Below are 13,507 nucleotides of genomic sequence, written 5' to 3'. Positions count from 1 at the left end.
GGAGAGATGGCGGGGGCGGGGGCCGCCCCGGGGCACGGCGGCGGCCAGAACGAGATCCCGGGGAGCCGCGGGCTGGGGGGAAGCAGGCACCGGGAACGTGAGAGTGGGGGGGGGGGGGGGGCACAGGGTGCTGCCCCCCCGTCCCCCCCCGCCCACTTTCCCAGTCCCCCGCTGGGTGCAGACCAGCTGCATGGAGAAGGTGGAAAGGAGGGGGGGGGGTAAGTTCCCCGAGCCCCGTTTTGCCCTGAGATACGGCGGGGGAGCGTCCGGCGGCGGCGGCAGCGGGGGGGGCCAGCTCAGTCGCTCTCGCTGGAGTCGCTGCTCTGCTCGCCCTGCACCTTGTTGCGGTGCTGCATGGCGCGGTGGTAGGCGATCTGCACCGACTTGCGGATGTTGGACTTGCGACCTTCCAGCATCTTCTCCTTGTCCAGGTCCTGGTTCACCCCCAGAGGCACCAGCTTCGTCCGGGGCAACCACTGCCTGCGGGGAGCGGGGGGCCACCTCGTTTGAGGGTTACAATCGTCTCCGGACGACCCCCGACCCCCCCCACCCCCCCGCCTGCTCCGAAGCCCCCGGCGCCCCGGCCTTACCAAGTGCGCTTGTTGTCGAAGAAGAGGACAAGGTAGAGGTGCTCGCGTGCTTCCTGAGTCATCTGCTCCCCCAGCTTCAGCACCTCCAGGGGGGGCACGGGGATGGGGACGCCGTGGTGGAACATGCCTTCCCGCGGCATCTTGGGGTCGATGATCTGCCCGAGGAGTTGGAGGGGAGGGCTGAGAGGGGAAGGGGGAACCCCGAGTGCCGCTCTGCGGGAGGGGGAACGTGGATCTCGGAGGCCCCGGGAGCGGGCGGTACTCACCAGCGCCGGGTAGGAGGGGTACCCCCGGCACTTGGCCCACACCAGGTCCAGGGCATCCAGGGAGGAATCCTCGTCCTCGGACAGCCACCCCGCACCGCGCCCCATGCCCTTGCGCACCACTGTGCCAGAGGAGAGGGGAGAGGGGAGTCAGCTGCGTCCCTCCCCCCCGGGGCGACGGCACCAGCTGGGCAGGCGGCCAGGCAGCCACGGTACTTACTGCCGTGTCCCACGCCTCGGCCCGTGCCCACGGAGTAGGACTCGTTCTCCGTCCCCGACGTGTCCTCGCTGCTGTCCTCCGGGAAGTTCACTCGGGAGAAGGAGGGTTTCCCTCTGCCCTGCTTGGAGGGCGTTGTGCTGCGGGGAGAGGGAGCGGAGCTGTCAGTAGGAGCCACGTTAAGCTTCCAGAAACTGCTTTCAAGAGGGCCAGCCTGGTGGAATGCCAGGGCCCGTGGGCTTCAACCATCAGCACCGGGAAGGACTTGGCAGGGGTACCAGGAAGAAAGGGGGGATGGTGCTTCTGCTGGGATGCTGGCCGGACCCTCACCCGGTTTCACCCAGGAGGACCCAGAAGACGGGCACCGATCCGAATTAGAGGCACAGGCAGGAGCCTGCTGGAGCTGGCTGCTGGAAGTGCTGGTGTCAGAGCAGCCACTGTGCCAAGAGGGAATTCCCCGGTTCATGCTCCCTACTAGCCTTTTGCTGCACACTCACACCTTTAGGTTTTACATTAAAAAAAGGCACAAAACCTGCAGCTTTCTAGGGTTTAGCTAACAGCAGCCGGGCCACAGGAGGGTGAAGGAGATGGGTACCATCAAACAGGCTCCCTCATCTGGCAACTCAAGGCCGAGAGCTGCATCAGAGCCATCCCGGGAACGGTACCTGGTACGGTCCGAGGCAGCACTGCTGCTGCTGCTGCTGCTGGACTCCGAGTCGGAGCTGCTCCGGGGAAGATTGCAGTCATTGCGGTACACCAGGAAGCTCTTCTTCACTGGCTGGTTCCCGCTGCTGAAACCGTTGGCTGGCAGGTCTGCAAAACACCCCACCAGAAGAACGTTACAACCGTGTGGCACCCCGCCACGTGCTCCCAGCGGGGCCACGGCCGCCTGGCTGCGTGGGGGGAGCTGCCGCACCCACCCATGGGAGCGTCTTCAGTGGACTTATCACTGTCACTGTCCGAGCTGGAGCTGGGGCGCGGGCTTCGCCCTCGCTTCCTCTGCCGCTGGGAGGACCCCATTATCGGGAGCTGGGGGGGCCCGATGGGGCTGTTCCCGTGGCCGGGAGTGATCTGGCTGTCCCGATTCTTCGGGGGGCGACCTGGACGTTTTGGAGGGCCTGCAGTTTTAGGGTTCTTCTTGGAGAAGAGCACGGAGGTCCTCCTGCCAACTTCATGTGCTGGGGTGGAAGAAGAATTGGGACCCAGACCTGGAAGAGGGAGGAGAAGGTGTCAGCTGCAGCCCACAGGACCTGGCAGGGACTGCACAGCAGCGGCATCAAGGAACAGCTTCATTTCTCTGGAACGTTATCTCAGAAGATCCTCCGTCCTGAGCTTTGCCATGCCTGAGCCCTCAGGGTCAAACTATCCAGTCTGCTGACAGTAAAAGCTAAATGGGGACATCAAAGAACGCTCCACCAGTCAGGGATGCCCTCCTTTCTCCCAGGCAGCAACCTCACAGAAACAGAAGTCAAGAATAGGAAGCAAGCAGGGGTAAACCTTTTCCACAACACGCAGCAGCTGAGAAGCTCCACTGGACCCTTTTAGACAAAGGCCCTAAAATACAACCTGCTTGCGGAAAAGCCTGCTTTTCCCGGTGCTTAGCGGGGCAGGACTGAGACGCAGAGATGGCAAACCCCCCGTGACACCTGGCACCTCTGCCTGGAGCTCTTGCTTTGCTCCCCACAGAGCCCAGCTCAGTATCTCCGTCCAGGAGGCCAGGGAGCTGGCAGCTGGCCCGTGTTCGGCTCCCAGCCCCAGGAGGGCGTTTCGGAGCTCGGCAGTCAGCGCTGCTGCAACTCCCTCCCGTGCCCCCCAGTGCAAAGGGACACTGAAGGCAGCCTCCTCCCTAACGCCCCTAGAGAAACCGGGCAGCGTGGCAGAGCTGGCGGGAGGAAACAATCCATCTCATGCCCCACATCACACAGCTGGGACTCTCAGTCTCTGGAACGACATCCAGTTCCTCGGCCGCAAGGGAGGTGAACACTGACGGCAGCTGCAAACACCAGCGACCTGCCAACCCTCCCCAGAGGCAAACACACACCAGGCTGTGGCTGTTCCAGACACAGGAGGTGGCCTCCTTCAGCTGCCAGTCCCGCCTGGTTGGCTGGCACAGCTCACTACAAACTACCCAGTGGGGTACTGTCCTCGGATGGGGATGCTGGGAGGGAGCCCGGGGAGGCGCAGACGTTGTAGTCTGCACCCACCCTTAACAGGAGGCACTACTGGAAACGAGGAAGCCCCGCAGGGGAACAGGAGATAAGGGATTGCCCCCCCAAGAGGCCATCTGCCCTGCTGCTAAGGAAGAGCGAAGAGAGAGGTGTGTGTGGGGACCTGCCCACATGGCCCTCCTGCCTCAGGACGCACCTGGCAGGGCAGCCTCTCCCCCAGCCAAGCTTGTCCAGAGGTGGTTCTGCACCACTCCCCAAAATTGGCAGTGTTCTGGAGGGACCGGTACCTTTGCCAGTCTCCTGGCTACTGCTCTCTTCTGCAGCACTGTCTGTTTGCAGGTCCTTCTCGCAGGGGTTGTGCGACTGCAGGACTCCCCTGGCAGAGGAGCTGTGCCGCTCCAGCCCATCTCGGCCCAGGTCCCGCGGGTGAGCGAGTTTTCGCCGTAGGACCGTGATCTCCTTCTTGATCATCTTGGCCCGGCGGGACCGTCCTATGCTCTGCTTGCCAGCGTTGACCTCATCCAGCCGCTCCAGCAGGATCTTTAGCTGCTCCTCCAAGGGCAGGTGCTTCTGATTCTCCGAGAGCAGCAGCCGCACATCTTCTGGGGGAATGAAAGAGGAGCAGATGGATGAAAGAAATCGGGAACTCTTTGGAGCTCTTCTACCTGAAAGGGCATGGGGCAATCCAGATTCCCTGCAGGAGGGAAGTAGCTGACATGGTACCAAACACCTGTGAACATGGGAAGTTACCCTAAAAGAACTGGAGAAGGAGCCCTGTGGGAAGCAAGCCGGTTGGGACTGCTGGGGAAAGCAGGCTGATCAACAGCTTGGAGAATACCAGGGTTCCCATCGGCTGGAGCAAGGACACAGCAGGAAAAAGAAAGGGAAAACAACAGTCAAAGGGATCCTGAAGCATTACAGAACAGGGAAGTTCCCCTCTCTGAGCCTGTCCCATGCTGGAGCAGGGAGAGGGGGACCCTAAAAGGATCCTTCTCTGACACACTGTTCCTGGCGGTGCTCCCCACTGCCCAGAGAAAAGCAGAACTACAACCACGGAGCCAGCGAGATCTGGCTGATGGGTGTCAGGAGCTGCATGGCAGCCGGCAAAGCCCGCAGCTGGGGAGAGAGGGGGGAGCATACAGCTCTGACCAGGGGTAGTCAGTCCTAGCTGGGCAGCACAGCAGGAGCCTCAGCAGCTCACAGCCAGTGCAGGGGACAGGGCGAGTGACAGTACCCCTGACGCTGGCCAGGGAGGCCACGTCCCAGGCAGCCTCCTGCCCTGACCAAGAGGAGGATGAGGGACCAAGGGACTGGCAGGACACGCAGACAAGCCACTGCCTAGAACCAATCTAATGGGGCCGACAGGTACCTGACTAGCAAAGCCCCCACCTCTCCGGGGAGTGGGGACACACAGTCCAGGCGTCCGACTGAACCTCCCATGGGACGCTGCTCGAACAGACCCCCAGGTGCCCTGACTCTGCCCGGGCTTTACCTCTGAGTAGCCCTTGTACCCTGGAACAGGGGATGAGTACCCACCGTCCTCGATGTCTTGGACCTGAGCCTCTTCCACCGTTACACAGTGGGGGAAGTGCATGCCTGTCTCAAAGTCAATGCCCATCTTCTCCGCCTGCCGGCGAGCCTGCCGGAGAACGGCACCTCCCTGCTCCCGCAGACGGATGGCTGCCCGGTAGAAGATTGTGTCTTTGGCATTGTATTTCAAACAGTTGTTGATAATCAGGTTGAAATCCTCCTCAAAGTCATCAAAATTCAGATAGCGATAGGCTTCCAGATTTTGTTTCATTGTCTGAAAATCCATTGGCTTCTTGATGTGATCCAGGTAGTCTGGGACCTGCATGAGGAAAGAGCCAGAGCTAAGAGCCCAGGAACCATCAGTTAGCATTACCTGCTCCAAGAAAACAGTTGTTAGAGGAATCAGGTATCACTCCCTGTGTTCTGCCCAAATGCACATCGGGGAATGCTGTCTGCTTTCGCAGCTTGAGGAACAGTTAACGCCTCCGGACTAGAGAGCCCATGTGCTGTGCTCAACCTGTTAGAGCAGATACACACTCTGAAGCGTTTTTACGGTTCCAGTGCACATGCCAGCACCCCGTCCTCTCCTCCTGTCTGCAGGCAGCTGGGATCCAGTATACTACATGGTGTTCCCCGGGGGAGGAAACCGCAAGTGCAGCCCCCGGGGGGGGAGGGTGAGTGCAGACAGGTAAAACAGAACTGTCCAGGCGGCAGCAGTGGCTGCAGGTGGGACCCCGCAGCCTTCCTCCCCAGCTCTGCTAAGACACCTCCGTGCCGACCTGCTGCCAGAGCCGTGCAGAGCTGGCATGGCCTTTCCCCACCTCCCCAGGCGGGGACTCGACGATGTGTCTCAGGAATCATTTCCCTTGCTCCCAGCAGTGACAGCCTGGGGGTCAAACCCATTTCTGTGCTGTGCTCAGTCTGTCACCTAGCAGAGGCCTTCTTGAGAGGACAGGTAAGAGCGTGCCGCCTGCCAAGGGCTGGCATTCTGCCTTTCCCAGCGGGAATCCCCAACTACTCACAAACACTGGAGTCACCAGCAACACGTGCAGAGGAAGAGCTGAGTGCTGTGCTCCCGGCCAGCACCAGCTCAGCTGTTCTGCATTCAGCTCACCCAGGAGGGGCATTGCTGCACACCCCCTTGGGTGAGTGGTGCTGGGATGCGCGGGCCAGCACCAGGCTGCCTGGGGGAGCTTCCGGACGAGAGAGCACCCTGGGCAGCCCTTGGCACAAGCAAGGGACAAGTTTTGAGTGAAGTAGAAATCTGGGGGAGGGGGTTCTTACTTCGTAGATTTCTGTTACCTCAGACAGAGGGACCGGCTCGCTGAAGATGTTGCCTGTGTCTTTCTCCTGCAGCTGCTCAAGCGTCTTGCGGAGGAGGATGAGGAAGGGGGTCAGCTGCATTTCCAGTGCCACCTGCTGCACTTTGATCTGAAACAGAGGAACAGAGCGGGGCTGAGCCCCCTGCCCGGCGGCCAGGCGGCGGGGACAGTCCCCAGGGAGCAGCGGTGCAGTCCTGCAGGACAGCAACAGCTCTGCTCATGCGAGGGGCAGGGACTGCACCTCACACCCATCTCTGGGGAGAGGAGGTCTAACACCGGCTCCAGCACCTGCGTGTCCCACCTCAGCCTTGCAGAGCAGCCACCTTTGCTCAGAGCCACCGGGGCAGGGCACAGCACGGCTGAGGGGACCCCGGCACGCACCCTGCAGCACTCTAAAGAGCCCATGCTCATGCCCACCCCAGCAGTTCCCCAAGGAGGGGCAAACAACCGTTACCGTCTCTCTCTTGAGCTTCTCCCGCTTGCGTATCAGCTCCACCAGCAAGCGTGCACGCTCTAGGTCATGGCGGAGGCGCTGCCATGACTTCAGCTGCTCCTTCAGGGCCCAGTTCTTATCCTCAGTGTCTCTCTGTGGGAACATCAGAGACCATGAGCTGACAGGAGATGTGTTCCCATCTCTACCTTCCTGATTGTGTGCTGGGGCTCCTCCCTGGCAAAGGGAACTGGCATGCTCGACCCACTGGTTCAGCAAAGGTCCTGGTTCCCTTGTTGTAACCTAGGCAGGCGACTCAGAAACAGCGTGATCTCTGACCAGAGCTGAATAGCTACTCCTTGGTCACCAAGCCCTTAGGATGCCAGGAGGCAGACATCCTGAGCCTCTGGAAATACTCTTTCTAACACGATCAACTGCCGGCAGCTGCCCAAGAGCACAGATCAACAATACCAGGGTCTGTGCTGCTGCTCAGAGCTCCGGCAAAGGGCAACAGGGCAAAAAGGGAACATGGCTGTGGTTGCTTTCACTTCTGGAGCACCAAAAAATGCTGACTTCTGTTCTGCCGTAGCCAAAGATGGGCAGAAGCAGTCTCAACTCTTCTCCAGCAAATAAAAATAAGAGGGGGCAAAGGCAGGAGAAACCCCTGCCTGGTCACAGTCCTCAAAGGGCTCAGAAAGAAAGATTTAGAGCTCAGGCAGGGAGCCAGAAGAAAAATCTTCCTCTCTGGCACCAGAGACTTCACATCTGTGAAGCGCTGACTAAGGGCTGAGGCAGACAGTGGGCTGGAAGCAGCACCCACAGGGAGCACTCCTGGAGCGGTTTCAGAAACTGAAAGCGAGGCCTTGGTTTCTTCCAGACTGTTTCTGGAGATCTCCGGCCATCTCTCTCAACACTTGCTGACACAGCAACCTCAGACTAGAGCCATTTCTGACAGGTTTGCCATTGCCACCAGCTAAACGCGGGCACGAGGAAGGAGCTAACTTCTGTGCGGCAGCACGAGAGGGCAGGATTCCCTTCCTGTGGCAGGCTGCCAACGGCATCGCTGCCTGGCAAATCTCTGAACGCCGAGAGCAGAGGAGAAGGTGAAGCAGCAAAAGCAGCTGGGGCTGCCCTTTCCTCATCCGGGACCTCGTACCCCTGGCCCCCCTTCTGCGCCTGCAGGCACCGCATGCAGCAAAGGCTTTGAGCCCACAGCTCCGAAGGTGCAGGAAGCACGCGCGCGCAGCCAGGATTCCCTGCAGTGCCCCAACAAGCTGCCCTTACCTGGTCGCAGTTTCTTTGTGACTGCAAGTGTGTCTGAAGGCGGCGGAGCAGAGGGACACCGTTGCGGGACTGTCTCTTCAGAGTCCAGTAGCTGTGCAGCCTCTGCATGAACTGGCTCTTCCTCTGGATGGTTAAACGGTTTGTAATCTTACTGAGCCTGAAGAAGGGAGAGGAACCACAGACCCCATCAACAAGGCAAGCCTGGCCACTGCAGGAGAAGCCCTGGCTGGGGGGATGTAGCAGCAAGGCCACCCGAGAGCAGCTGAGAAGCTGCTTGGGCAGAGAACACCCTTTCCTGTGGCAGGAATTTCTGTAACACCAAGTCATGCATGGCAGCCGCCTGTCTGCGTCAGCCACAACAGAGGACGCCAGGAAACATCCAGCCTTGCCTCTCCAAAACAGACTTTTCCTTTCTACCTCCTGCCAACTTTCAGGCAAAAGCCTGGGGCAGGCTGTGCCGGGTTGCGGTACAACGCAGATGCATCATGGACCAGACCTTTAACAGCTCCCACAGTCCCCGAGACCGTGAGCATTATGGCACTGCTATCCCAAAACATTTATTTACCCGGCTGAGGGCCACTCATGCTGACAAAGGCCCTGGCCAAACATTACCAGACAAACTTGAGCCCCAGGGAGCCCGTAACTTGACCAAACCTGGCAAAGTGTGAGGAGGGAACAGGAGGCACGAGCACAATAGAACTCCTCTCCGAGCTAATGAAGGACTACCCTAAACAGCCCAAAACACCACAAAAGGGATTTTCCTACCCTCTACAACAGCAGAAAGCCTGGAGGGGCTGGGACAGCCTCCTTCAGCAAAGCTGGACAGAGATGCCCTGCTAGCGGGCAGCCAAAGGGATGAAGAAGCCCAGCATCTCCACATCTCACAGGGACAGCTCTGTGCACGGGATGACCCGACCTGCATCAGCCTCAGCTGAAGAGACTGGGGAGAGCAGCCTCATGTGCCATTGCCAGCCAAGCAGAGCTCCCACAGGAAGACATTTGGCATTCTGGCAACAGCCCTTGAAGAATAATTAATCCCAACAGGAAGGCCTGGGGAGAGGTTAACAGCTTCTAGCTCAGTGTGGGTTTTGCTGCGAGCACAACGATAGCACCTGCCAATGCGTCCACACATAAGAAAAGAGGCTCCAGCTACAGAGCAATCCTCGAGTGAGCAAAAACATAAGGTTAGGACACAAACTGTGGCAAAATGCCAGCAGCCTTGTAGCAGAAACCTGCCTCCACAAGTCACCAGAATGCTGCCCAGAGAGCAAAGCCCACAGCTCCCGGGTGCTCCCCTCCGACCGCACAGGAGATAGTCTCGAGAGTCCGCAGGAAAGCAGCAGTCCCGTGTCCCTGCACTGTCACAGCTGTGCTCGACAGGTCGGCAGGTACAACAACGGTATGGCGTCAGGGCATCACGGGGTTACATCCCCGGCACAGCTCCTGCTGCAGGAAGGAGGAGAGCTCAGCAGCTCAGGGGTGGTGGTTCACAACCACAGAGGCAAACGCTTCTGTGCCCAACCCGCGCTTCAACCGTGCAATGCCTGCTGCAGGGTGACGGCAAGATCCAAAACCGTCCTAAGATGCTTCTATGTGTTTTTGCACGCTGCCGAGGACACCCAGAGTTATAAACTACACTGACAAATTCTGGCAAGGCTCTTAGATGCTCTGGTTTTGGGATTTGCACGCCAGCCCAGTGATCAGACCAGAGCAAGACACACGGCAGTTATAGCTGTAACTACTGGATGTTTGCACCTTCCCGTGAGCCCTCAGGGTCGGGATGCAACAGAAACATGATCCCTGGCAAGGCCTCAAGTACCTTCCTGACACCTCGTGCTGTGAAGCCAACCTCATGACAGTCGTGCCCCTCGGCAGGCAGGAGTCCTGGTCCTCTCCAGCCACCCCTCGCAGGCAGCTGTGCCGAGGCTTTCTGCGCCCTGCTGCTGCTGCCCGGCCCCGCTCCAACAGGCAGCTCCGAGGCAAAGCTGCTGCCTGCGACTGGCACAAAACACTAAGGAAGCTCAGCAAGGGGTAAGCAGTTGCTGGGATGGATGAGCTGTGCTCAGCAGGGCACAGGGATCCTGATATAAGACCTCTCTGCTCCAGAGCCAAAACAACCCCTGTGGTTAGCCCATTTCCCAGGCCTGAATCACTCCCACACTTCTCTCTTTTCCGCAGCACAGCCCCGGGGGGAAAAAAAACCTTGGCAGAAAGAAGAGCAGCCCCCCTCCTCCCTCCCCAGTTTACTCCAGCGCCTGAGGTCAGCACAACAGGAAAGGAGCACTGGGAACCCCCAGCTGCTTCCTGACGCACCCGGCCAAGTTCATTCTCTGCCGTTAAGCTAACAGCAGCTATTTCCTGCCCTGCCGAGGGCCCAGACACCTTTGCGGGACAGCGCATCGCCCTGCCTCTCTGCAGGACTCCCAGAAGAAACCACCAACAGCCCTCTGTGAGAATAAAGCAAAAAGCACCTGTGCGAAGAGCTAAGGGGAGGAACAAGATAACGCCCATGTGGAAAGTGGGACACAAGGCACAGAGAAAGGGAGAAATTTCTCCACAGTCAAGGGAGGGCAGTGGGTCGTACCTGTGGGGGGGGATGCAGGGCACAGAAACCACGGGCGCTGCGGCTCGTTTCTCCGCCAGGATCTTCCGTGCCTTCTTCATCTTGATCCTAGACTTGGCCTTTGCTTTTTTGACTTTCTCAGAGCTCCAGCCCTTCCCCTCCTCCTCCTCCTCCTCGTCCTCCTCTTCCCCCTCACTGTGGGAGAGGGCAGGAAGCCTGCGCACGGAGCCCGGCGGCGTGTGGATGTCGCAGTAGGCGGTTTTGCGCACGCTGAAGGAGGTACCGTTGGCCCCCGTCTCCCGGACGGGCTCCATCTTCATGTACAGCCCGGCCTGCTGGGCACAGGTGACATGGAAGGCGGTGTAACAGTTGGCTTTGTGGCACTGGATGCAAGCCCCGGAGCCGCGCTGCTTGCAAATGTAACAGGTCAGCTTCCAGCGCGCGGGCGGGATGTGCTCGATGCTGTCGATGGGCTCCAGGAAGACGGTGTTGGCAAAGCACACCTCCGGGATCCAGAGGGCACAGACCACGTGTGCCCAGCGCCCGTCGTCCGTCTGCTTGAAGGCCCCCCCCTTGTTCGGGCAGAGGGCGCAGTCCACGGCTCGTGAGGGTGACTGCAGGCACCGTCTGCAGAGCCACTGTCCCTCCGGGATGTAGGGCACCCCGTAGCACTCCTGATGCACAGCCAGATTGCACATGTCGCAGAAGAGGATGACATTGCTGTTCTGACACTCCCCGTCGTTGCAGATACAACAGACGGCATCCTCATCCACCAAGGCGTTTGGATCCCCCTTGTTGTGGCTCTCAAAGTAGGACTCCTTCTCCAGCCGGTCCATCAGATACTCAAAGATCTCCTGGGGAATGGGACTCACGCCTTCGGTCTTCCGCCGCTCGTTCATGATGTCCAGCCAGATGTAATCTTCCTCGTCCATGTCGTACTCCACCTCCTCATCCAGCTCTTCTGCCGACTTCTCGATGTACCTGGAAGGACAGCACGGGAGGGTGAGGGCACAGCTGGCAGGGACTCAGAGCTGCTGAACCCTAACTCCTGCAGGCTGTGGTTGAGGAAACGTTTAAACGCTACAGCCAAGACCCAAGTGAAAAAAACCCCAGGGATGAGGCAGGAACGTGCAGAAGCAGGAGGTGCTGCTGCACCCCGAGCAGCGCAGTGGCACAACAGCGCATTGGGCATGACACAGACAAAATAACACTCGTCTAATGGACGAGGTAAGGGCCTTGGAGACTCATCAGCGCAAGATGGGAGCCGGCATGAGCCACCAAGCAGGTGCCAGGTGCTCTGGAGACAGCAGCCTCATGCCTAAGACACAACAGCAACCAGGCATGGAGGCACCACATTTCGTTAATTCTGGCAAGGGCAGCTGCGCCCTCTTCTCTTTCACTCTGAGTCGTGGGTGAGGGGATGTTACTTAGAGACGAAAGAGCTGGAACCCCGAGGCTGCTGCTCCATTGACTGACAGCAACCACCTCCCGCCATCGCAGACGCCTCAGGGGAAGGTTTCTTTTCTAACACCCTGACATGAAATAATATCATTATCCTGTCCCTGGAACACGACCCTGGTTTCTCAGGGCACGGGGCGACTAGGACAGCTGGGGTGGCCACACAAGCGTTACTTTGGTTCAGTATTAACTCCCTGCTTGAGGTGTTTGGGCCACTGCACTCACTAAACCACTCATGGAAAACTGTAGGATAACAAGGAGAACTAAGCCCATAAACGGACACTTCTTACAGGTACACCTTGGTGCTGGGGGGCTCTAGAGCTATCCCAGCATACCTCCGAAGAGCAGTATGGAAGGCAGAAGGACACATTCATTTTTTGTTATGATTATACGTGCCGTCCCGGCAAGGAACAAGCGCGGTGATCCCGGCAATGACCTAAGCAGCAAGCGAGAGCTCTGCAGGCACACGGACCCCTCAACACCAGGGCGCGACGCCAGACAGAGCTCCCAGAGCCTGAAGCCACGGGACAGCCAGCTCTGTGGGACCCGGGAGAGGCAGATGGAAGCCATTTCCACGAGCCACGGACAAGCCGCCTGCACAGAGCGGGGCCAATTCCGCCTCCAGACCCAGGACACAAGCTAGAGCTGCCTGGGAGCCTCCTCGCGCCCCGGCCACGGACAATACCTGTAGTAAGAGGTGGGGCGAGGTGGGGCGTCAGGGGTGTCCTGCTCCAGCTCCCGGTACACCACCTCGGGGAGCTTGGGGGTGGTGCCGGCCGAGGCGTTGTGGTGATGGTGGTTGGAGTCCTTGCGCTTCTCCTTGTTCTTGTGCTTGCCGGATTTGGGCGGGACGCTCTGGGTCTCCGTGTTCTCCTTATTGCTCCCGTTCTCGGGCACCTCCTCGGGAACCTCCTCGTCCTCGGACACCACGTCGAGGTTATCGAAGATGCTGATGCGGTGGACGCGGCCATGCAGGTCCACCTCCACCATGCGCTGGGCCTGGGCGTAAGTCATCACCTCGCGGCCTGGCGACTGGGAGGTCTCGGAGGGGCTGGGCGACTGCTTGTTGGCGGCGCGGGCTTGGCGCCCCTTCTTCTTGTGCTTGCGCAGGGGGGTGTGCTGGGGCGGGGGGGGGTTGTCGTGGTCATAGTGGTAGAGGTGGTACTCGATCCCGCTGTAGCTCTTGTAGATCTTGCGGCAGGTGCCCACCGGACACTCGTAGGGGGGTTTGGTGGCCCGTAGGTTGTGGCAGAAGGTCTTCACGTCGAAGTCTACGCCCATGGCGTCGCCCGCCCGAGCGGGGCTGAGGGGGGGGGGGGGCTGAGGCCAGGCCAGGCCGGGCCCCCCCGCCCCGCCGCCCCCTCCCCGGGCCCCGGCGGCGGCGGCGGCCGCCCGCCCTCTCCTCCCCTCCCCTCCCCTCCCTCCCTCCCTCCCTCCGGCGGCGCTCACCGGCCCCGGGGCCGCGCTCAGCGGGCGGGCGCGGGCGGCGGCTCCATGGGCAGCGGCGGCGGCAGCGGCGGGCCCGGGCCGGGCCGCAACAATGGAGGCTGCGGCGGCGGCGGCGCCTGGCGCGGGGCGGCCGCTGGGTAAAGCGCCGCGCCGCCCTTAGCAACCGCACTTTCGGCACGGCCGAGCCGGGGGAGGGGAGGGGAGGCAGCGGGGCGGGGGGAAGAAGGGGAAGA

The 13,507-nt window shown here is 60.2% G+C and overlaps 1 protein-coding gene across 8 annotated transcripts; it reads right to left on the bottom strand.

Annotated features, from left to right (window-relative positions):
* Positions 1–204: 204 nt before the first annotated feature.
* Positions 205–13,341, bottom strand: BRPF1 (bromodomain and PHD finger containing 1). 8 transcript variants are annotated; one of them, XM_052777604.1, is made up of 14 exons: positions 13,275–13,341; positions 12,511–13,128; positions 10,389–11,348; positions 7,805–7,961; positions 6,545–6,676; positions 6,053–6,199; positions 4,775–5,087; positions 3,526–3,840; positions 1,991–2,278; positions 1,736–1,883; positions 1,074–1,210; positions 857–975; positions 591–745; positions 205–501 (listed from the first exon to the last, which is right to left on the bottom strand). In XM_052777604.1, the coding sequence occupies exons 2-14, from the start codon at positions 13,104–13,106 to the stop codon at positions 297–299; spliced, it is 3,672 nt and encodes a 1,223-aa protein (XP_052633564.1). In that variant the 5' UTR covers positions 13,107–13,128; positions 13,275–13,341; the 3' UTR covers positions 205–296. The 8 variants fall into 8 exon arrangements, with proteins under 8 accessions (XP_052633564.1, XP_052633567.1, XP_052633565.1 ...); XM_052777607.1 differs by having other exon boundaries at positions 205–480; XM_052777605.1 differs by having other exon boundaries at positions 3,526–3,837.
* Between the last annotated feature and the right edge of the window lie 166 nt (positions 13,342–13,507).

This window comes from Harpia harpyja, chromosome Z (genome assembly GCF_026419915.1).
Source record: "Harpia harpyja isolate bHarHar1 chromosome Z, bHarHar1 primary haplotype, whole genome shotgun sequence".
Taxonomy (NCBI): Eukaryota; Metazoa; Chordata; class Aves; order Accipitriformes; family Accipitridae; genus Harpia; species Harpia harpyja.
The sequence above is the reverse complement of the archived record's forward strand: the minus strand, read 5'-3'. Positions and strand labels throughout refer to the sequence as shown.

Excerpts from the sequence above, each read along its gene's own strand:
- BRPF1 (XM_052777604.1), bottom strand. The coding sequence starts at position 13,106 with ATGGGCGTAGACTTCGACGTGAAGACCTTCTGCCACAACCTACGGGCC. Across the intron at positions 11,349-12,510 it reads CGCCCCACCTCTTACTACAG|GTACATCGAGAAGTCGGCAG; the intron begins GTATTGTCCGTG and ends CTGTCCTTCCAG. Across the intron at positions 1,884-1,990 it reads CACTGAAGACGCTCCCATGG|ACCTGCCAGCCAACGGTTTC; the intron begins GTGGGTGCGGCA and ends GGTGTTTTGCAG.